General features: G+C 40.1%; 1 protein-coding gene across 4 annotated transcripts in view; it reads right to left on the bottom strand.

Annotated features, from left to right (window-relative positions):
• Window positions 1-24,007, bottom strand: part of LOC131253410 (LRR repeats and ubiquitin-like domain-containing protein At2g30105) — a 50,971-nt gene extending 26,964 nt beyond the window's left edge. For 3 of the 4 annotated variants that reach the window (XM_058254391.1, XM_058254393.1, XM_058254392.1), the window contains exons 1-2: window positions 23,768-24,006; window positions 11,350-11,444 (exon numbers count right to left, since the gene is read on the bottom strand). In XM_058254391.1, the coding sequence (XP_058110374.1) occupies window positions 11,350-11,444; window positions 23,768-23,936 (264 nt within the window). In that variant the 5' untranslated portion in view covers window positions 23,937-24,006. Of the gene's footprint in view, window positions 1-11,349; window positions 11,445-23,767 lie in introns of all 4 variants that reach the window. The other variant, XM_058254394.1, reaches the window with a different exon arrangement.
• Window positions 24,008-25,610: the final 1,603 nt, after the last annotated feature.

The raw sequence follows: 25,610 nt of genomic DNA, 5'->3' as shown, positions 1-25,610 counted from the left end.
GTCCTGAAAAGTGTATTCTAAAGCTCTGAAGTCTATTTTGAAAAACTGCGCAGCAGGAAGTCTGTTTTAAACAAACTATGCAGCGAGAAGTCTATTTTGAGAAAATATGTATATATGAGGCATTTTCTAGGGTTTTCAACTTTGTACGAAAATTGGAGTTCCCTACTTATAAATACGGCCTCCTAGGGCATCCTTAAGGATGATTAGAAGCATTCAAGAGCAATATTTAGGGTTTTTTAAGAGTTTTTAGTTTTATTAAAGCTTTGTAAGTTGTTTTTTTTAGATCTTTTCTATTTGCAATTTTTTCTTTATTTCTTGTTGTTTTTTATTTCTACAATTTAATTATGTTTTTCTAAGTTCCCGCTAGCCCAAGCTAGAAGGGAAGCACATGAGTTTATTATTTCTTTAAGATTATGATGATTGACTGTTTTAATGATGAGAAGAATGGTGTATCCATGTTATCTATTATTTAGGTTTTGCTTTTTTATCCTCTTGTGAGATCCATATGTTTCCATCATATGAGATCCACATTGATGGATAGGCTTACCCTAGATTAATCAGATTTCCTAGATAGGAGATGTTCTCAACCTGTTATATTTCTTTGATATTCATTATCCTATAGATATTGAATACTTAAAATCACTGGCGCTTGAGAATATATGTCAATGGTGCAAATCCATTATTTTCTAATATTTTATATCATTTATTAAAATATTTAAAGTGTTTTATTTTCCGATTAGGCTGACCATAGTGGTCAGATCCTAGTTGTGTTATCCAAGTCATCATGATTTTGGAACATTAACCTATGTGTGGAACTTTGAAGCTTGGGTGTTATTTTATTCAGTTGAATTACATCCATTCAAAAATCCCAAAATCAAATCATCAGTTTAGTTTTTATTACTTAGTTTGTTTTGCATTTGATTTTTTTTCTTCTCGCAATTCATCTCCCTGTGGGATCAACTCTGTATTCACAGGATATTACTTACGAACCTCTGCACTTGGAGGCAAGCAATTAAGTTTTTGGCGCCGTCGGGGAGAGACCGAGATAGATCAGATCTGATGAGGAGTCTCAAACATGAGACCTCCCACTCTGATACCAATTTGATGCAAGACAATTAACCACTTACTCTAAAAGCTCGAACTGATAGAGCATGGCGAATTAATCCCTTTATCTCACAGCCCAGGCCCACATCACATGGGTTAGGACCTTGGCCGAACACGCCCCCCCCCCGGTACCTACGTGACTTATGCTAACGTTTTTGTTTTTGGAACATCACATCAATGGACTGGGATTGTTGAATGTGTTATTGTTGCATTCTTTCCAAATGGTAACACTACTAATGTATGACTAAGTGATCAACAAACTCTACATCTTTAAGATACATAATGCAAATATTCATAATCATGATCCATGACCCTAGTGAGCATGTGAAATTTATGGGAATATTGTCAACTTTAACATGGTTTAATGAATGAATCACCAAACTAACAATTATCTTGATTTAACTATCAGAAAAAATATATATTAATCTTGATTCATGGATCTACCCAATGAAATTATTCTTTAGTGCACTCAGCAACATAAGGTATGATACTAATACAATGCTTTGCCAAAGAAACATAAGGTATGATACTGATACAATGCTTTGCCAAAGAATTTCTATAGTATGCGCAGGTTTTCAGAATGTACAAGCAGGGGCCCATAGTTCAGTCATCAAAACATTTGACTAGATCAATCTTACAGTTACACAAAGTGCCCCCCCAACAATTTTTTTTTTTTTGAGGGTTACACCCACCATTGAGCGAATTGTGACTTTACGTTTTTCCTTATGTAATATGTACAAGTACACTGCTAATTTTTCATATTTCTTTCCACAAATTTAAGAAGGTTTGGCAATAAATCAAGAAATAGTAAGTATGAAGTAGACTTGAGGCTCACACCCTCAATAGTCCAAGTTGGATTTCAGGCCTTGAACACAAATGAACCAATGATAGACCAATTCCATTTCCTCAGAACTACTGGAAAACAATTAGCAGCAGAAAGAGGGTTGTCTTTGAGAACTCAACAAAAATAGTATTGCAAAAAGAAGCAAGAAGTTCTGATTCTAGATCACACCTAAGATTGGATATTTCTAGTATCTGTCAATGGCAAGGTGTCCCGTATGGGTATCGGTTGGTGTAACGGTGCCCTCCGAAACCGATACGGATACGGGGGCGTAACGGCGATACGGGAGCGTAACGGCCCGTAACAACGCAAAATTTTTTTTTTCACAAAAAATTATGAATTAAATCCGGAATATTTTAAGCATTCCAAATATGCATTCATTTATAAATTGGAACATGTTTATGGTGGTATAACAGTCCACTCTTTGGTGAGAAGTTGTATAGGACTGTCTGATGAATTTATGAACCAGATAACCTGAATTTGACTACAAAATTCATATATTTAATTTTCTAACTATCTGCTATCAATGATAGATATATTAGAATGAATGTAATATGAAAATATCTTACATTTAGGTGTTTGCAATTATTTTTGAGGGCCAAAATTCATGCGTAAATAGAAATATATATATATATATATATAATGGCACCCCAAATATGTAAAATGCACATTAACATGTTCTACTATGATTAACACATCATATGGCATCATTAAAACAACAAAAGAATCATTAAAAAATGATTTTTCGAATTTTCAAAAAAAGGGTCGAAATAAATGCGTAAATAGAAAAAAATATTTAAAAATATTAAAAAAATATAAAATGGCACCCCAAATATGTAAAATGCACATTAACATGTTCTACTATGATTAACACATCATATGGCATCATTGAAACAACAAAAGAATCATTAAAAAATGATTTTTTGAATTTTCAAAAAAAGGGCCGAAATAAATGCGTAAATAGAAAAAAATATAAAAATATATAAAATGACACCCCAAATCTGTAAAATGCACATTAACATGTTCTAATATGATTAACAAATCATATGGCATCATTAAAACAGCAAAAGAATCATTAAAAAATGATTTTTCGAATTTTCAAAAAAAGGGCCAAAATAAATGCGTAAATAGAAAAAAATATTTAAAAAATATAAAATGGCACCCCAAATCTGTAAAATGCACATTAACATGTTCTACTATGATTAACACATCAAATGGCATGATTAAAACAGCAAAACAACCATTAAAAATTGATTTTTTGAATTTTAAAAAAAGGGGCCAAAATTCATGCGTAAATAGAAAAAAATATAAAAAATTTATTAAATGGCACCCCAAATCTGTAAAATGCACATTAACATGTTCTACTATGATTAACACATCATATGACATGATTAAAACAGCAAAACATATTAAAAAAAGTATAAATACCTATTTTGACGAATTTCTGAAAAATGGCCCACCGAGCTTTGATTTAAGAAAATCCGTAATATAATGTATTTTTATCTCAAATACCTAGCCAAGGTTGGTCGAAATTAGTAGTAGAAGGAGTGAGAAACAGTTTGGAAGCAAGAGGTTTCAAAAAAACAGCAAAAACAGAGCTGAAAATGGAAAAAAAAAAAAAAAAAGTTACTGTTATTCGGCCCATTACGGCCGATACGGGTACAAAATCGGGTAACGGCCGATACGACCCCGAAACGCGTAACGGTTCCCACCGTTACCGTTACGTATCGGCCCGTTATGGCCGATACGTAACCGTTTTGGCAAACCATGGTCAATGGATTGTGAACCACAACTAAAGAATGGTGCCACGTAACTCGGTGATGCAGACACAGGTGCATTCAAGGTGTACCAACGAAGAAAGCGCTAACCACAAGTGCCGTCCTTGTGGATAGGCGAATATTGAGGAGCTGAAGACCTTTCACATGTGATTGGACATATAGAAGACCCCACTTAGGGAAGACACATGTGAAGGAAGATTGGAGAAAGAAGACCGAGCGCCCAAACTTTCCCATATTTATGTTATTTGCACGTTTTTTGGACTTAGTTAGGGGTCTTTTAGTAATCTTATATCTTTATTTGCTTATCCTAGGGGTATTTTAGTAATTTTATGTCTTTATTTGCTTATTTAAGTGGGGTAAAGCCCTAAACACGAATTTCAACTAGTGATTAATGAAAAGCAAACCCTTTGGTTGCCTCCTTCCTCTCTTCTCTCTAATGGTGCTTCTTCTCTCCCCTTGATCTTCTTCTTCTAATTTCTTCTTGTGCCCCTCCAACTTCCTCAAGGTAATAACTTTCTTTCTTCTATTTTTCAGTTTTGGCTAATTCCTCTTCGATCAAAATCTTGAGAACCGATCTAAACCCTAAATCCCCAAATTCTCAAATCCCTAATCCGAGAAACTTCTTGGTTTTTCAGACTAGTGATCTTCATTGATCGATTGGGTGTAACCATGCAAGATCGGGAGGTCTCATCCCTCGCCGGATCCAACCTAAGTAGTAATTGAATTCCATACTCCATGGTTGTAGTGATGGCCCGCTCCATTGCATGTTTCCTTTATGATTTTCTCAGTTATGATGATTACTGTTAGAATTTTAGATCATTTATTCCTTTTATTTCCACTGTTTAATTATCTCCATGAGCATGCATCATAATTAGGGCTGTCCTGCGTCAAATTTGGTATCAAAGCCAAGGCTTGCATGGTTTTTGTCTAGATCGAGTTATCAAATTAGGGTTTTGATTTTTAGGTTTAACTTAGGAAAGTTTCAAGTTTAGAAAGTTTTCAATTTTAGAAACTTTCCAATTTTAGAAAGTTCCTAATCTGGAAAATTTTCAGATTTGAGTTGTTTCCTGTTTCAACTTAATTGTGTCAGTTCATAGTAGTTTTGCATTCATCGCATTCATCTTGAAAGTCATAACACCTAATAGTCTAGTTAGGTAGAGTTTGGTTCAAGTCTTCATTGTATGCCCACGAGAAGAGGTAGAGGTTTCGGACTTCAACCTACCATGAATAACGAGCAGTTATCTGAGCAACTTGCTCAATTGATACAAAAGATAACCGCCCTAGAAGCGGGTCAAAGGCGTGAGTTTGCCCGCCTTGAGAACCAAATTACCACTACCATGACTAAGGTGGAGCAACTAGAGGCGTCCCAAAAGGAAAACCCCGCTATAGGGGAAGATGCGCACTCTCAAGTGGAAGGAATCATTGAAGAACGTGCTGCCACACGTGGTGGTAGTGAGGATAGAGATCGTGGTAACGGTCGTGGTGTGGTGCGAGAGGCACGAGCCACATGTGGTCATCAAGACCGTTATGATCCAGATGAGCGTGCGATGAAGAGTGTGAGAGTTGAGGCCCCGAGTTTTGATGGACGCTTGGATCCCAAGGCATTCCTTGACTGGGTTGCTGACATGGACCACTACTTTGAGTGGTATGGCATGTCAGAAAACCGTCAAATGCGGTTTGCTAAGATGAAGCTTGTGGGTCAAGCCAAGCTCTTCTGGACCAACACCGAGCGTAGGATAGAGAGAGTTGGTAGAGCCCCTATCACACATTGGTATGAGATGAAAGAGAAATTGAAGGAGAAGTACATTCCTCCCTCATACCGTCAGAAGCTCCTTGACCAATGGCAATCCTTACGCCAAGGGTCAATGCCTGCCGCTGACTACATCGCTAAATTTGAAGAGTATGTGATGCGATGTGATATCCAAGAAGACCCTCTAGTAACGCTCTCGCGTTTTAAGACGGGCCTTTGTGCGGATCTTCAGCGCGAGCTTATTACTCGGCCCTTAACGGACTTAGATGAAGCATATCAAGTCGTGCAGGAGTTAGAGCAGTATCTGAAGGCTCCTGTCTTTCGTCGTTTCGAGTCCCGAGACTCCAATGCTAGATCTAGTTCCCAAGGAACTAGACCTAATATTGGTAATCAACCTAGGGCACAGGCGACCATTCCGCCTAAGCCTAGGGAGGACAAGGGCAAAGGGGTTCTTGGTGCCGGTCCTAGTAACATGAGCCAAGTGAGGTGCTATGAGTGTGGCAACCTTGGCCACATGTCTAATCAGTGTCCTACGAAGAGCCATGGGAGAGCCTTAGTTATAGGTGAGTCCCACGAGGGTGGAGATGACCAGGGTGATTATGAAGTTGAAGAGTATCACCCTGAAGGAGGACTTACTGATGAAGAAGTGGATGGAGAAGCAACGCTTGCAGTAGTCAGGCGTGTGTTAGCTCAGTCTAGAAGTAGTGCTGACTGGCGTCGAAGCACTATCTTCTACACTATTGCCAAGTGTGGTGAAAAGAATTGTAAGGTGATAGTGGACAGTGGAAGTTGTCAGAATGTGATTTACACTAGCACCTTAGATCACTTAAAACTGAAATCCACACCTCATCCAGACCCGTATAAAGTTTCTTGGGTTGACAAGACATCCCTAGCTGTCACCCAGCAATGTCTAGTCCCCATCGAGTTTGGGTCATACAAAGAGTCCCTGTGGTGTGATGTTTTACCTATGGATGTGGGATATGTTATCCTAGGTAGACCGTGGCTATTCGATAATGATGTCACGATCTTTGGCCGTTCGAATGCGTGTACTTTTATGTATAATGGTAAAAAGATCAAACTTAATCCCATGCCACCTGAGAATACACTAGGGAAGAAGAAGGATGAGAAGGCAAGTGAGCCTAGAGAAATGGGGAAATCCAAACCTAAGTCTTTACATATAATCAGCGCAAGAGAGTTTGAAAAAGAGGCTAAGGAGGATTCTATGGTGTATGCCCTTGTGGCTAGAGAAATTACACCTGAGGTTCTAGAGTTGCCCTGTGAGGTGACTTCGGTCTGAAGGAATACGGTGATGTATTTCTGAAGACTTACCGAATGAGTTGCCACCTATGAGGGACATACGACATGCCATTGATCTTGTCCCGTGGTCTACTTTACCGAACCTTCCTCACTATAGGATGAACCTGGCAGAGCATGCAGAGTTGAAGAAGCAAATTGATGAGCTTCGCAAAAGGATTTCATCCAAGAGAGTATGAGCCCGTGCGTGCCTGCATTGTTGACGCCAAAGAAAGACGGCACGTGGCGCATGTGTGTGGACAGCCGTGCCATAAACAAAATTACTGTCAAGTATAGGTTCCCTATACCTAGACTTGATGATATGCTTGACATGATGGCCAGGTCTACTATATTCTCTAAGATAGACCTCAAGAGTGGATATCACCAAATTCGTATACGCCCAGGAGATGAGTGGAAGACGGCGTTTAAGACGAAAGATGGGCTATATGAGTGGTTGGTCATGCCATTCGGCTTGACTAACGCACCCAGTACTCTCATGCGGGTGATGACACAAGCTTTGAGGCCGTTCATGGAAAAATTCCTAGTGGTGTACTTTGACGATATTCTTATTTATAGTACCACTAAGGAATCACACCTTGAACATTTAAAGAAGGTCTGTAGTGTCCTTAGGAAGGAAAAGTTGTACGCTAATCTTAAGAAATGTGCATTCATGTCTAACCAAGTTGTGTTCTTAGGATTTATAGTGTCATCTGAAGGGATGCGGGCAGACCCTGAAAAAGTCAGGGCCATAGTTGAGTGGCCAGAACCAAGGAACATTCATGAGGTGCGAAGTTTTCACGGCCTAGCAACTTTTTATCGTCGGTTCATTAGGGGTTTTAGCACGATCATGGCTCCCATTACCGAGTGCATGAAAAAGGGAGAGTTCATGTGGTCTAAAGCCGCCGTCAAGGCTTTTAAAGAAATTAAGGGCAAGATGGTGGAAGCACCTGTCATGCGTCTACCTGACTTTTCTAAAGTCTTTGTAGTAGCGTGCGATGCGTCTGGTGTCGGTATAGGTGGAGTGTTGAGTCAAGAAGGACACCCAGTGGCCTATTTCAGTGAGAAACTAAATGAGGCAAAACAAAAATACTCCACTTACGACAAAGAATTTTATGCGGTAGTGCAATCCCTGAGACATTGGCGACAGTACCTCCTACCGCAAGAATTCATTTTGTTTTTTGACCATGAGGCTTTGAGATATTTGCATTCTCAGAAAAAACTCAACCCAAGGCATGCCAAGTGGGTAGCGTTTCTTCAGGAATATTCGTTTGTTTTGAAACACAAGGCCGGGGTTGAAAACAAACCAGCGGATGCCCTTAGTAGGAGAGTGGCGTTGCTCAACTCCTTGAGTGTAGAGGTAGTCGGATTTGAGCAACTGAAAGATGAATACACCATATGTCCTGATTTTGGGGGTACTTACGCGTCGCTCTCTAATGACCAGCATATTATGGGTGAATATGTTCTTAAAGATGGCTTTCTTTTCAAGGGAGAGACTTTGTATTCCCCGTATGTCCCTTCGTGAATTCCTCATCTGGGAGCTTCATTCAGGAGGGATAGCTGGCCATTTTGGTCGTGATAAGACCATTGCCCTCGTGGAAGATCGTTTCTATTGGCCAAGCCTCAAGCGAGACGTAGCCAAAGTTTTAGGGCAGTGTCGAACATATCAGCTGGCAAAGCAAAGAAAGCAAAATACCGGGCTGTACACGCCATTGCCAGTGCCACATGCTCCGTGGCAGGACATTAGTATGGACTTCGTGCTCGGGCTTCCCAAGACTATAAAAAAGCACGATTCCGTTTTTGTCGTTGTGGACCGTTTTTCTAAAATGGCGCATTTCCTCCCATGTTCGAAGACGTCAGATGCGTCTCATGTTGCTCGTATCTTTTTTGATGGTGTGGTGCGTCTCCATGGGTTACCTAAAACCATAGTGTCTGATCGTGATGTTCGATTTACTAGCTATTTTTGGAAGACACTGTGGCACATTATGGGAACTCGTTTGCAATTTTCTATTGCTTACCACCCACAAACAGATGGTCAAACTGAAGTGGTAAACCGTAGCCTTGGAAATCTTCTACGTTGTCTAGTGGGTGAACATGTTAAGACTTGGGACCTAATTTTACCAACTGCCGAACTTGCTTATAATGGGTCAGTTAATAGATCTACAGGGTTGAGTCCTTTTGAAATTGTAAGTGGTTATAAACCTAAAATGCCCATAGATCTCTTACCTATGTCTGTTACCCAAAGGTCTTCTGAGTCAGCCGATGCATTCGCACGCCATATTCATGATTTGCATACACATATTAGACAGCGGTTAAATAAGAGCAATGATGATTATAAAGTTTCAGCTGATTCTCATCGTAGAGTGCAAGAATTTCAAGAAGGAGACTATGTAATGGTGCGAATAAGGCCAGAGCGATTCTCTCAAGGATCTGCAAAGAAATTACAAGCGCGTAGTGCTGGACCATTCAAGATATTACAAAATGTTGGGTCCAACGCGTATCGGGTTGACCTTCCATCTGAAATGAGCATTAATCCAACTTTTAATGTGGAAGATCTAGTCCGTGCCTATACTCCCATTGTTGATGCATCGTCCCTTTCATGGCCTTTTTCTGAGTTTGCTACCCAACCCCTTCCACCCCCTCCTCCACCCATTACCCATAAAGAAGCAATTGAGGAAATCTTGGATGACGAGATAGTATCCACGAGAGATGGGGGTTTCCAAAGGTATCTTGTCAGGTGGAAAAACAAACCATCGTCTGAATCTACGTGGCTGTCGGGCGACGCATTGCAGGGTATTGATCCAGATCTACTTGAGCGCTACAAAAGTTTCAACTCGTCGGGGTCGAGTTTTTCTCACCCGAGGGGAATTGATGCGGACACAGGTGCATTCAAGGTGTACCAACGAAGAAAGCGCCAACCACAAGTACCGTCCTTGTGGATAGGCGAATATTGAGGAGCTGAAGACCTTTCACATGTGATTGGACATATAGAAGACCCCACTTAGGGAAGACACATGTGAAGGAAGATTGGAGAAAGAAGACCGAGCGCCCAAACTTTCCCATATTTATGTTATTTGCACGTTTTTTGGACTTAGTTAGGGGTCTTTTAGTAATCTTATATCTTTATTTGCTTATCCTAGGGGTATTTTAGTAATTTTATGTCTTTATTTGCTTATTTAAGTAGGGTAAAGCCCTAAACACGAATTTCAACTAGTGATTAATGAAAAGCAAACCCTTTGGTTGCCTCCTTCCTCTCTTCTCTCTAATGGTGCTTCTTCTCTCCCCTTGATCTTCTTCTTCTAATTTCTTCTTGTGCCCCTCCAACTTCCTCAAGGTAATAACTTTCTTTCTTCTATTTTTCAGTTTTGGCTAATTCCTCTTCGATCAAAATCTTGAGAACCGATCTAAACCCTAAATCCCCAAATTCTCAAATCCCTAATCCGAGAAACTTCTTGGTTTTTCAGACTAGTGATCTTCATTGATCGATTGGGTGTGACCATGCAAGATCGGGAGGTCTCATCCCTCGCCGGATCCAACCTAAGTAGTAATTGAATTCCATACTCCATGGTTGTAGTGATGGCCCGCTCCATTGCATGTTTCCTTTATGATTTTCTCAGTTATGATGATTACTGTTAGAATTTTAGATCATTTATTCCTTTTATTTCTGCTGTTTAATTATCTCCATGAGCATGCATCATAATTAGGGCTGTCCTGCGTCACTCGGTCAAATGCATGTTCAATGTTGGAGATGGTCAGAGACAAAAGGTGTCAGATATGGTATACTGTAGTGTGCGTGGGTGATCCATGGTTCAATTCCTAGTAGTGTAACCTTTCGAAATAAAAAAGTTGTCAGATATGGGAACCTTTGAAATCTGAAATTTAATGGTATTGAAATATGATGAAACATTATGAAAATTTTTGAAGAATGAAAGAGTTCAATGCTTATAAGATTCTAAGGCTGAGAGCAAGCTCTCTAAAGTCTGAACAATTTAGGTGAAGAAACTGAAACTGGTGGTTACAAGATTCTAATGCTAAGACCAAGCTTCTCTAGACAGTTGGGCAACGAAGGAACAAACCTGATGTTTTTATCTATTTGCCGTTTTTCTTTTTATTTTGGTTGGAAAGGTAACTAAGATATTTTAGAATGAAAAGCAAAACAACACAAACCCAACAAACCAGGGATCAAGAGTAGATAATGAAGAATTATCTATTAATAACGGCAAAACCCTCCACCCAGCTCTCATCTACTTGCTCTCTAGTCTCTACTGCACCCAGCTAACGCCTTGCTCTTTTGAAGGTCATCTCATGCATTCTGCTTTATTACAAGAAAATCCTAGTGTTATGTTCCTTCCATATTGACCACAACCAGCAAGTAGGGCCAGGCACACAATGACTATCTACCACTCATACCTTTCCCTCGATATTGGAACAAAATCAGTGATAGCTGTTAATGAACATTAAAATGTTATATTTCAACATCCTATATGCAATTTGTTTATAAGGCCATTGAACAATTTTGTATATAGCAATAACTCAAATCCAAAAACATTTTAAAACCAACACAAACAAAGAAGGAAAGAAATTACCCCTTGGTGCAAACCATGAGAGGCAATCAGCATAATCTTCGACCCATCTAACACTTCTGATGACTTCATGGTCATTGTATCGACGAGAATCTTTCCTGTTGTAGACTAACATTAGTAGGTTCCCATTAATCTCACACATGCAGTCAAGCACTCGCATGAATTCTTTTTTCTCAACAGGGCATTGGAGCAATTGCCTCATTGAACACCCGTGGTAAGACTTGATCCAGGGCTACACCATGTCATGAGCAGTGATTACAGTATCAATAGTATTGGCCAATTCAATATCCACAGTACCAATATGAAACAGGGCTGTAGTTGGGAAACTTCACATCATCAGTTTATCTATCACAATATATCACAATGTATCAATAATGTACCGACACTTTGCGATATTCCCAAAATATCATTGTTACAAGTTCCCCGATATCGTCAATACATATTGCATGTATCAGTCCCCTTCTGAAATTTTTGGGAAATTTCCCAAAAATCCACAAATTAAATATATATATATATATACACACACACACGCACACACATTTTTTTCTGAATTTTTTGCTAGGATTACATTGCTAAGATCAATATTGACTGTTCATTTCTTGGCTATTCATCGGGTGGTTAGACTTTAGGGTTGTCCAATCAAAGTGATTCCTGAGAGTTTTGTGTATGAAAGGTGGGGCCTATACTATGGAAAGTCTAGATTGATGGTCGGACCTTCCTTGTTATAATTAATCCAGGACATCTAATTTCCTTGCCGAACTAATTCATCACCATCATATAAGCCTTATCCCAACTAAGTGGGGTGTAGCACCCCGTACTGTTCAGTACTCGGGTGTTACCATATAACCAAGATTTAAGATAAATGCAAACCTAGCTTAGTGAACATTCACGTGCATCCTAGTTTAAATCTGACCGTCGAAAGTGATCCTCATCCCCATAACAAACCACCTAGTAGTCAAATGAAATATACAAAGTATATTATCTTATCTATTTATTATATTATAAATTTTACACAAATGTGGATCAAAAGAATTATGGACGTATTTGGTAATTTATTTATCATATGAATAATGCATGAAAATGTGTTGTAGTAGAGTGATATGTATATAACTAACATATATAAAAATATTATGAAAATAATGTTGTATTAAATAAACATAATGAATAATGGCTTTACAATATATAGTTGAATTATAAGTATTAAGGTAGTATTAAATATCTTTTATAAGTATGTATACAAAAATCATTAGATACTTTAATGAAATTTTATATTTAACAATATTATTAAATACAAATATAATTTTAATTAAATATGATATTGTATATTATGAATTATGTATATTAATGAATGTGTGAACAGCAGCATGTAATTAGTGGTATGTTAATATTAAAATTATATTTATATATATGTGTGAGATTTTAAATATTGTAATTATAAGTAATATACAAAAATAATAAAAATTATATTAATATTAGTATTGGTTAGTAATATATAACGAAAACCTTACAAATGGCCCATTAAGATCTTTTAACCGTTGACGTCCAACTTCGGAATCATCCGACCATTAGATTGACGAGAAACCCACCACCATGACCTAAATCAAGTTGTGGGCCCCACCTACACCTGAGATCTGCCTGATTTTGGGTCAAAAGACCTGACTACGCTTCCAAGGAGAATGGACGGTGCGGATTTCCCACAAACATTACCACGGGGCCCACATTAGGGTGAGTGTGCACCAGTGCTAAAGCACCTACGATGCGCTGGATCATCCAGCTCAGTCAAATGGGTCTGACCCGTGTTCTCCCGCAATAGGAAAGGATTCCCTTTCCGTTTGTTTTCTTCCAGCGAACGGACTGATGTCCGTTTGTTTCAATGGTGGCCCACCAGGGGGACCCATCTTCATGATCTGAACCGTCCATCTGGTTTGGACGATCCTTCTGACCAAACCCTAGGTGATTTTACCCGTGGCTGCATGCACGTATGAACACAAGCTCAGGCACATCCAGTCTATGGAATACCAATTTTTCTAAAAACAGAAACTTTCCGTTTCTCTTGTTGCTGCTAGACAGGCGATCCATGTGAGGATCTTTCCTCCAATCACAGCTCTCCTCCTTGGACGAATCCAAGCCATCCACATGGGATAGGGTTTCCGCCCACAGCAAACCAAAACCTGGACGATTTCGGCCTTGCAAGCGGTTTCCGTCAGAGCAAATCCGAGCCACCTGTTACTGATCCGACGGTGCTGGGACGTTAGGGTTAGCAAATAAAATGGGATGGATAGAGCAACAGGAGCTCGCCCTCCATTCTTACAACTGTCCAAGCAAAAATCGGCCGCAACCTCCCAAACCCGAACCCACCGACCTTATCACCTCCAACCTTCGAAAAAGCTCACCTATAAGCTTCATAGGGCCCAAACGGACCGTCCTGAAGGGTCGGATTGGAGGTAGGAGCAAAGAGGGAGAGTCTGCCATTAACGGCTGAGCCTTCTTCCCCGTTCGCCTGCAGCTCGAACTGAGCCAAGTCCGGGCCGAGCCTGAGTCAGGCCAGGCTGGCATTTCTTGCTGGGCATTTCCAATAGCAGGAAAGAGAAGAAAAGAAGAAGGAAGAAACAGAGATGAGTGAGAGGAAAGAGAGAAAACGAGGAAGAGAAGCAGGGTGAGTTTCGCCGCTGCCTACTCGACTCGGCTCGACTGAGTTGAGACAACGGTCCAATTCATTGCTGGACATCCCTGGAGGAGAAAGGGAAGAAGAGAAGCAGAAAGAAAGGAAAGACAGAGAAATGAGAGAGTGACGAAGGGTGCACAGCCGCACCAACTCGAACGAGCCATGGACCGAGTCGGATCCGAATCCGTTGGATCTGGGCCACATCTGAGTCGAGCCTAAACACTGTGGGCTGCTACCAGTTCAGGCCATGCTGAGATTTCAACAAAGAAAGAAGAGGAAGAAAGAGAAGAAGGAGAGAGTTGGGGCTGCTGCGCATTCAAGTTGCACCGAGTCGAGCTGACTCGGTTTGAATCGTGCCCTTAGGAAAACCCAAACCCTGTCTGGTCGTAAAAACAGGTCAGGGAAAAGAAGGAAAGAAAGAAAAGAAAGGAAAGAAAGGAAGGAAAAGAAGAAAGAAAGAACGAAGGAGAGAGAGAGAGAGAGAGTGTGTAGATGGTGGTTGTGTTGAGTCGAGTCAACTCGACTCGAACTGAGTCAACTAGGTGAGTCAACCTGTTTCCCCAATCCAGATTTGTTTCAATGCATCATTATTATTGCTAACAATGTTATTATTAGTATTGTTAATATTACCAAACCCTGTCTGGTCGTAAAAACAAGTCAGGGAAAAGAAGGAAAGAAAGAAAAGAAAGGAAGGAAAAGAAGAAAGAAAGAATGAAGGAGAGAGAGAGAGAGAGAGAGAGAGAGAGAGAGAGAGTAGATGGTGGTTGTGTTGAGTCGAGTCAACTCGACTCAAACCGAGTCAACTAGGTGAGTCAACCTGTTTCCCCAATCCAGATTTGTTTCAATGCATCATTATCATTGCTAACAATGTTATTATTAGTATTGTTAATATTACCAACGATTAACCGCTAGTAGGATATTTAGGATAAAACTAGTTATGATAAACAAATTTCAATTATTAAATCATAGTGTTTCATTTATCATTCTTAAACCTTTGTTAATGATAGTGGATTGCACTAAATGATGTCATCATAATGATTATTAACAAATACTAATTATAATATTAGCATTGATAAATATTTCATAATTGTTAGATTAACTCTAAAATTAATAATACACCAAGTAGGGTTCAAACCCTGAGAAACCTAGCCTAGACCTAAACTCTAGGATAAAATCCTAAAGCTAAGTAATCTAAACTCTAGTTCAATACCCTGGACATAGATAGTGTGTTAGGTTTGAGCTAATTATAGAACTTCATAACTCATGGTAGATCACAGTGTCTAGTATCATGGCTAGATTCACTATTATTGACTATTAGCATTTGAAAATACTTATCATGGGATTAGTATGATACTTGTTAATGTAATTAGTCCTTATTGTATATTCTACTAATATTACCTATATTATCCAAGAGATTATTAGTCATTATAAAAATATTAGATAATGTCGGTACGTGCAAATATGAACTTATGAAAATATGGATGGATTAAAACTCCTATCATGAATAGTATTTGGCCCACGGAACAATAATAATAATAACAATAATAATAATAATAATATTAATATTAATCTTGGATTCAAATCCTAGGATCTAAGCATTTAACTAAACCCTGGGATGGAACCCTAATTCTATATTAAAACCCTAAGATAAGTAAATTCAAAACCCTAAACCATGATCTTAAACCTAGGTAGTACATAGAACGTGGATCTAATGGTACAAGTTCATGAATTGTGTTAGGATTCAATTCTAAAGGCGCAAGCGCTTTGCAACCCTAGTAGGCGATTCCAAGTATAAGGTGATGATTCTTCCCCTTGAGCTTTCCATCTTCTCATTAGCTTAAGTTATAGTTTTTATTAAAAATTATAATTGACATCTCTCTCTTATAATCACATGTGCTAGCTGGTGGAAATTGAATTGCTATATTGCCTGCTTAATGTTCAACCTGTATATTTATTCATGCTTGTGGATTATTTGTGTATTGCTTATGGACTTTAAACTGGTACATTAGTAGGAAACCTCCACCTATAAATGCACACCCATAATTGGGATGTAACCCGACTGGTTGTGATTAAAATGAACCTTCGACTTAGTGGTTATTGAGTGGTGGTCTAAATGGATCATTGATGTGGGCCTACCATCCAGGGTTGTTGTGTCCAATGGTTTTCAAGGATGGTATTTTATCGCATGGTTTTGACACTCGCCCTATAAGGCCTATTTTGATAATTGCCCTATGTGGCTTGTTTGATATCGCCCTATGTGGCTTTGTTCTAGTATTTTCCTTATATGGATTCGATGTTTTATTTTGTGCAACCATGCGATGGTAAGCCCCATATACTGTAATATGATTGGCCACTAGCCGACAGATTTCAATTAAACATCCCAAGATGGTAGCCTAATGGGCCGGGGATGGTAGTCATGGGATACTATGCCCGAGCCGTCGGCCTACGCTGGGCCCTGCGCTCCTCGTAGTGACCGTGAGCTTATTCTAAAACGGCTGATTGCAATTGGACTAATAATGGGCTGGCAAATCATGCACGCATAGCATACTACAACGGCTTGGATCATTATGCCCATACGATTACGCCGCGTGTTGCGCTAATGACCAGTCGATCGATTTATGATGATAACTTGGTTCTTCACGCCTATGCGATTACGCCAAGTGTTATGCTGATGACCAGTCACATCCTTGGATGACGACCCCATTGCCTGTCTGGATGTTTTTCCCGGGGCACAGACCGTCTGGATGTTTTTCTCGGGTCCATGATTGCATTCATGCATCCATGCATCTAATAAGACTGCATTTACTCTATTTTGGTTGTCTGGATGTTTTATATTATTTCTTACCTAATACGGCGGTGTGTAATCTTGAGGGGAATTCACACTGAGTTGGTCACTCATCCATCAAATATACAACTGTACAAGTAATACAGGTAGCTTAAGTAATATGCTTGTTCAGACTTGATGAGTAGGGTACGATCGCCAGGGATGCATGACTGTATTTGCTTGGAGGAGCTGCATGATCTCGCGGCTTATGTTTATATGCTTTCTGTTATTCTTCATGTATTAAATCATGTAAATCGTGTACTTGTTTAAATTCAAAGACATTGGTTTGTATAAGTCATTATGGGCATCTTCTTGTATATTTGAACGATAATGAAATTTTCCTTTATGTCAACTTGTCCACACTAAGCTCATTTGCTTACTCTAATGAAGGAAAAAAAAAATGTACACTCGAATTTGACCATCCTTTAAAGTCAACACTAGGGCTTTTGGGACACGGGTCATATACTCGGGTTCTGAAAAGTCGGGGCGTTACATGGGGTCAGCTGCATGAATCTTGTTCTATCATTTCACTCTATCAAGAAACATATCCTCAGTTAAATTATAGGCCAAGGAATCTTTTCTTATTAGCTCCACCCACTTCCCTTTTGACATTCTCTTCGCCGTTTTATAGCCTTCAAACTTGAACCAACTCCTTGAAGCGTCCAATTACCAATAGCTCCTCTTTTAATTGCTTGTTCCTCTAAAGAATCACTCTAACATGATAATGTGAACCATCCATTTAGTGCCAAGAAAATGGATGATCCACATCAATTAGACTTAAGTGTGAATATCCATCACACAAGCCCCACATTTGATTGCCTATGCATCTAGAAATGTTAAGGTCATGCATCATGCAGGGGGGGGGGGGGAGCCCTCTCATGTAATGACTTATGATTAATTCAAATCATCTTTTTATCCATGCTCAATTTAATGAGTTATCAATGTCTTGTATAGGCTTAGCATGGAGGAGGGGACTCATATGAGATCTGCAGATGGAGGATTGCTTTATTGGTCGTTATGCGGTTGGTCTAACTTGAGAAGAATAACTAAGCCTTTCAGAATCTGAGTAGTTTTGTGCTGGTTTCTTTTTAGCCAGGTTTCTCAAATTCTATTTGATTGATTGCCTGAGGTTTTTTGGGTAGGGTTTGAAGGGGGTTGTATTTTCTCTTCTTTTTTTTGCTTTTTTTTTTTTTGTGCCTTAACAAAGTTTTCATCTTTCCAAAAAAAAAAAGTTATTGATATCATAATTCATAATAGTAAACTACCAAACGTTATAGATATCACAAAATATTATAATTACAATGCATGCAGCAAAACCCTTTTTGGGGTTAATTCATTATATATATCACTAATTCAATTCATACTCATCATATGCACTTCTTTGTTGCCCATAAAAAAGAGGGGTGATGAGGTCATCCGAGCACCAAACTAGAGGAGGGGGGCTAAGCCAGTCTCCTTATGGCTAGACGACAATTACATGGGGCCCACTTGGCCCAATTCACATTCTTAACCACGTTGAAGACCTCATGTGCATGTCCGTGCATCTTTGAAGACCCCACACTGGGAAGATGCATGTGAGCTGCATATAGGAGCTTAATGGACATGATGATCGGACCGTTGGATCATCATAATCAGACATCTTGATCATGGGACCCCATGGGCCACAAAATAGTTTAATTGTTTAGATTATTTACCTACTTCATTATTTTTAGTATAGCTTATATTTGTGTTGACATCAGGGAGTTGGGAACAACTTTTAATTTATTAAGCGTCTTTATGTTGAGAATCTTATCTGAGAGCGCCTTTTTGTAAAATGTCTTTTCTGAAACTATAAAAGAGAAAATGGGGTGTGTGAAGCCCTAAAGTCATTATTTTGAAAGAAAAAAAAAAAAAAAACTGTGTTTTCTCTTCTTCATGTGATTTGAAGAATACTCTATATGATTTGGAGCTTGGGTGTGATATGATTCCATTCATCGTTCAACAGAGGTGCGAGGCTTCCATCTATCATCTTCCTTCTTTCTTCATTTCTATTCAAAATAGGTATTTTCCCAAAAACTCCATCTCTCTCCTTCCCTTCCTATCCAAAACCATCTAAATCATCTTTTTCTTCAACTTTTCATCATCTAACTTCAATCTTAATCAAAATTAACCATTGAGGACCCCCAAATCCCTAACTCCCTTCATCCAAAACCTTAATTCCCCTCTACCAATACCGGGCCTAATATCGTCGCTATTGTTCAACCTGAAACAATTGTATGTAGTAGAGAGCACCTGAGGAGTTTCTGCCGCTGATGAGGTTGATGGCGCTTGAGGTTCTGCAGTAAATGGTGCTGTCGCAGAGGCCCTGGTGCCTCAGCCACTGGGGCTACTGGAACGATAGGAGCAACCGGGTGCTGCTATTGAAGCTTCTGCAGCAAGAAGCTTTGCCTTGGCAGCAGTGGCTTCGGCTTCTAATTTCCATGCGCTACCGGAAATCCTTGCCTTGATTGTTTTTGGAAAGCGCCTTCTCACATTTGGGGCGAGAGGGGGCATGGAACTACTACGGAGATTCTCATTATTCTCATTTCGGTTTCTAATAAAAAGAGGAACACGCGAAACGCACTGGGTTTTTTGTGTTTCTTTCAGTTTCATTGATAGCAGAAGAGCCTTACTAATAGGGTAGGCAGCGGTTAGCCTCTATTACATAAGCGCTAGATAGGGACCTGAAAAACTAGCAATGCCCCATCGTTAGTTTGCTCGAGTATTTCACAAAGAGCCGGCAAGGGATTCCATTAATAATTGGCTGTTTTGATCCTTTGGCACAACTTGATTCATTTAGTAGATCCTTTTAGGAGGCCTCAATGACCATAGACCGAACTTATCCAATTTTGACAGTGCGATGGTTGGCTGTTCACGGACTAGTTGTATCTACCGTTTCTTTTTTAGGGTCGACGATTAGGACCTTCGTGATCGAGACCTAGAAGCATACCCCATAGCATAGGCAGCTGTTCCAACTTCTGGGCCTATATACCAGGGCATAAACAGATCCATCCATTAAAGCAAGGGTAGATACATCATAAGTTGATACATTACCTTCGTTGGGTTCCTTCTATCTGTTTAAGCACCACCAACACCACCGAGCCTTCTTGTACCTGCACCAGGCTTAGTAGGTATCTCCCTCTATAAAGATCCATATCCATATCTTATTGAGCGGGATCCTGATCCAGCCCCTAGTGATCCAAATCTATATCCAGGGATCAAAATCCAGTTATAAAAAGTTGAACCGTACAACCACCTTAGTTTCGTAGATCCTGCTACAACGTATCCCAATCCGGCTTTCCCACTGCCACCCCGCCCAGCGTCCCTACCTGTTCCAACAAGTGATCAACAACAACTAACTAGCTTTCCCATCGTCGGTTACTCCTGTCCATGCATTTGGATTCGCAATTGGAAGTGGGATTGAAACGGGCTGTGCCTCCCCCACTCGCGTCATTTTTCGCTCATCTGTAAAGCAGGTAGTCCCCAGGCGAGTGTCGTAAAGCCTCGCTCCGTGCTTATGAGCGAGTGGAGTCGCTTCGCAACTATCCAGAATAGCCTTACTAATAGGGGCACCTTATCAATAGAAGGCTGCTAGCAGGAGGGCGAGAAAGAGTAGAAGCAGCAGCACCGCCACTGCCGCAACAACAACAGACGTCGCAGATTCGTCGTTCTTGCGCCGTCCATAAAATAAAAAAATAAAAGATTGAGCTGCAAGCATCAAGGGCCCGAGATTATATTCTGCTGCACAAGCGGAATCGAAGGGGTTAGTTGAATCTATCATAACCCGAAGGGCCTCAAAATGTAACTTTTTCCTCTTCTGGGCAGTGGAAGACCTACCAAACGACAGATGAGAGGGATTAATGAGTTGCATACCTGAAATGGTAATTAGGTCTCAATTACAACATAGGAGATTTGGGAAGACTCCCATGATTGCTTGGACCCAGAGGTCCCAGTTCCAACCACTCTTTTCCATCTTGATCGAGCAATGAACCCGCGGGCTTAAGCACTCGACTGCACCAGGCAAATGAAATGGTTATCAACCATCGAGGCGACTCTATTGACTTCTTCAGATGGTAGCTCATTTTGACTAGAGGAGTTGACTTATCAACCAGAAACAAGAGTGATACCCGCCAAAAAACGTGAGCATCTTAGCGACAGACGACCGCCCGTAGGGGGTTTTCTACACAAGGCCCCCGCAGAGGAAAAGCTTTATCCCAGCGAATAGAAGATGCTCAGCTCTACACAACATAGGGATTGGCACGCTTTCAGGAAGAACATAGAATAGTAGAGGATCCAGCATACAGGACACAGCGATCATTAGAAATTCATGAATTAGAGATGTTGTAATATACTCTTTCCCATAACTTCTCATACCAGACCAACCAACTGAAATGCAAATAGGGATCAGAAATGTGGTCAATATCACGACTAAATTCATCAATCTCCTTTAACCAATTCACCCAATTTATTCATAATTTCATCTTTTTCCCAAATTCTAAAAAACCCTAATTCCAAAATCCCCTATTTTCATGAACCCTAATTTTCAAATTTCATATTTCCCCCTTCCTAACCCTGATCATAGAACCTACAAGTCACCCCCTTAAGTGTGGATCGTGCCTATACTAAATTGGAAGTTCTATCCTTCCATCGAGCCTAGTTTTAATTGATTTATGTGATTTCTTAGCATGCGGAAATGTGATTTAGATTAAATCATATTTTATTTCTTATTATTTACTCTTAATTACATGGCGGGTTAGCATCTTTTGTTAATTGAATTACTTTTATGGATTCTTTCATACCATGTTGTATGCTTGGATTAAATCATGTGTCCTGCATCCAGGGGGGTAATATGGTAGACTAACGTTGTTCATATTGCAAATTTGGACTTTACTCAATGTTTAAGAACTTCTAGCATATTGAATGTCTAAAGGAATTAACTTCCAGATATCATATTAGAATTCTTTGTATCTATGATGTATTTGCTTCACATAGAATAGGTACACTACCCTCTTGAGTATAAGAACTAAGAAGACCAGAAAAAGTTACATTGAAACATCATTCACTTCTCTCTGTATCACTACCCTCTTGCTTGACTTCCAAAATTGCTTGCCTTCCGGGAAAAAATAAAATACGATTGAATTGTTTCCTGTCAATATATTACTAACAGGTAACAACATGGGCATGCAACTCAGTGCCTGACATGAAAACTAGCTTTAAAACACAGGGAACCTGGTCAACCGAGCATGCCAAAACATCCAAACAAAAAAATAATGATATTTCTAATGTATTATCTGTAGGTCATAAATGCATGATATATAGCAAAGAAGAATAATCACCTACCAGGTGCAAGCAACCTGATCCTACTCACATGCCAGAGTCTCACGTGCGTAGGAAATCCAAGCCGTGCAAAAGGTGGACATAGCCATGAAGATCGCCTGGGTGATAATAGTCAGATTGGTCCACTTATCAGGCAAGCAAAACAAGTACATTGAATTAGAATGTGATTAGGTCTGATCCATGCATTGTTTCAGTCCGAGGTGGCCCAACCAATGAGTGAACCACCTATTTTTGTGCCAGATGATCTTCATGGTAGGGTCCATCTTATGCATGGCTCAGATGTCCTACAAATGTGACTTGTTAGAATGTCAGTTTATGGAAATGTCTCCACCATGTCTGCCAATTGAGAGATCAGATTGCAAATTTGGTCACTAATACTACAGCACAAGAAAAAAAATCCTACGTCAACATATTATCAATGCATAATTGTCCATCTAAACAAGAGACTGAATGTTAGACATCCCAACTTTTCACATTACATTGAAACAAAATCAAAATTTTATCCAAAGAACAATGTCTGGGTAGAGCGTAACCAAGACAGCGTAACTGTGTATCTTGCTCAACCAGCAACAGTACAGGTGGGGCCCACCTCTTCTGATCAATATGGTTTGCTTATCTTAAATAGGCCATACCTCAAAAAGTCTTGTCATCCACAGTTGGAGATTTTTTTTTCCCTATTGAATGTGAACCATTGGTAGTAAGAGATGAACTGGACAATTAAGACTATCCATGGAGGAATTTCTTGTAGCGTGGCCCATCAATGAAGGGCCACAGATGAATGATCAGGATCACTGAATGATGGGAACCACCATTATGGTCGCTAGTCCAAGCAATGTAATACCTCTTTTTTCTGATCTTTGCCGACGAGGGTTGCCAAATGAAACGAGTAGCATGCTTTCTCATTCTTTTCCATCTTCATTGTACTCATATCAATAGACAAGTTTGATCAGGACCATCAATCTAATGGGTCGCCCCATTGATGATCCATAGCACAAAAGTCAAGACAACTGGACTATCTCAACCATTGATTAGTTGTCAGAAAATTTGCAGTCAAAGATTAGTCAAGAACATTTTAACATCCCAATACCATAACGGGGCCAAATTATGGGATTGTTCATTGCCCAATATCTCCTTTATCAGATGATCCCATCCATCCAACTGGCAGCTTGTAACCAGACAATTACAACCAATTATAACTCTGACAGATACGATCATCTGAGGAATCCAGATTTTTCAGGCATCTCCGGACTCCTATCCACGACATGGCGCAAAATAGTAGCAACAGTTCAGATCATCACAAGGTGGGCCCACGTGCACAGCTTGCCATATCCACCAAATTTCAAGATCAGACAGTAAAAATCCCTGGCTAACAACATACATATGTGACGATTACGTATCAATACCGAATCGTGAGTAGTAACGATTCCGATCAAGAAATCATGCAACACAATTAGAATCTTGGATTTGGGTGATTTTGGAAGAGCGTTTGGCTGATGATGGAATTGATGATGAAGATGATAACGACAACGAAGATATTGATGGTGATGGTGGTGCTGGTGTTGGTGTGGTAGGATTACCTTTGTAGATGAGTTTCTGGCCTCTTGGGAGAACATTCGTGAGGGGTTGGAGATGGGATTTGAGATCCCTGACTGTGGCGTCTGGGGAAAGAGAGATGGGAATCGATCTGCCGCTGAATTTCACATGAACGGTGATGGTGGTGGGACCACCACCTGATTCTGTCGCCATCGTTTCTTGCCGCTGCTGCTTTCTTCTTCGTTTTTATATAAAATGGTGTTTTTTGAAAGGGGGGAGTTCTTGGATATAACTCTGGCGGAAGAGTTTTTTTTGCCTCCATCGCGACTCAGGTTGAAGCGTGTGTCGCCGCTGCTAGGGCCCACATTCTGAGTGTCCCGTTGATCGGGACTGTTCATGTTGTGGAATCTATGCAATAAGAGCCCCAGTAAGTAGAGAGCGGATTGGCTACTCCCCTGCCACCAGTCAATGGCTGATGGTCGGTGCTCTGTGGGCCCCACCATGATGTATGTGTTTATGCCGACCATCTATTTTTATAAATAATTTTATAATATAATGCCAAAAATGAAGTTATCCCAATCTCAAGTGGACCACATTACAGGAAACAGTGTTGAATGAATGTCAACCATTACAAACTTTTTTGGGGCCATAAGAGTTTTGGATCAAGCTGATCTTTGTTTTATCCATTCATCTGGGTCTGTAAGACCTAATCAACAAATTGGATGTCAAATAAACAGTACAGTGGGCCTTAGGATGATTTTAATGGTGGATATCCAATCACTATTGTTTTGCTGTGGTGTGGTCCATCTGAGATTTATATTCCTCTCATTTTTGGGATCAAGCCCTAAACTGATCTGTAAAAATGGATGAACGTAATGGATGAAACACATACATCATGGTGGGGCCCACATAGGACCGACCATCACCCACGGGCGGTGGCGGGGGAGTAGCCAATCCGTTACTTTGAAATTGATGTACACCCATCAACGGCTGCCCCAGCTCGAAAATGAGTTCGAGCTGCCCCAGCTCCACTCAACTCGGATCGATCCAGCAAGGTAACTTAGTTACTTTGATATTGATGTTACTCGATATATATATATCAATGAAACCATCACCTTTTTTTTTCTTGATTTTTATGTTACTTAGAAGGTGTTTGGTAAAATATACGTAAAACCATTACTGCTATCTCAAATACAGTGAGATTTTGAAGGTGCAATTCAGGTGTTTGTGAAAATGTTGTAATGGCGAACTCAGCTCAAACTTGGCTCGAACTGGCCTAAGCTGCTGACCAAACCAAGCCAAGCTAGTCAGTCAGACTTGAGGACCGAGCCGAGCCATGTTTGAGCTGAGGTCAGCTAGTAGCAGAGCCGAGTCGAGCTGAGGCCAACTCAACTTGGTTCGACTCGATGTACACCCATCAACGGCTGCCACGACATCGGTATCACGCTCAACACAACCATGGTCAAGTCATCAATATCGAACCCCGCTAATGCAAAGCTTATGCCTATCTTGATCTCATCGTCTGATAACCGTGGATTCAAAAACGATGGTAACAATTCCTCAATGCCCAGCTCGAAAACTAGCATATCAAGCTGTTCGTCTGAGAAGCGACCCGTGGCCACATGATCAGAATAATCCACACCGTACGGCGAGTGATTGGACTTTTAAAAAAAAAAAAAAAACACATGCACACATACCACCACACACTCACGCTGTAGTGGATTTTCACCACCTATGGGTGCTCGAACCCTTGACCAGGTGTTGAAACTCCTGAAAGTCTACCACCGGAGCAAGAGTAAAGGCCCACTGGACTTAAACAATGTAACAATGTAGTTGTTGTTGCCAATGTCGACTGTGGAATCACCGAAGATCAGAATGGCGCGGAAC

This window comes from Magnolia sinica, chromosome 8, assembly GCF_029962835.1.
Source record: "Magnolia sinica isolate HGM2019 chromosome 8, MsV1, whole genome shotgun sequence".
In the NCBI taxonomy this organism is placed as follows: domain Eukaryota; kingdom Viridiplantae; phylum Streptophyta; class Magnoliopsida; order Magnoliales; family Magnoliaceae; genus Magnolia; species Magnolia sinica.
The sequence above is the reverse complement of the archived record's forward strand: the minus strand, read 5'-3'. Positions and strand labels throughout refer to the sequence as shown.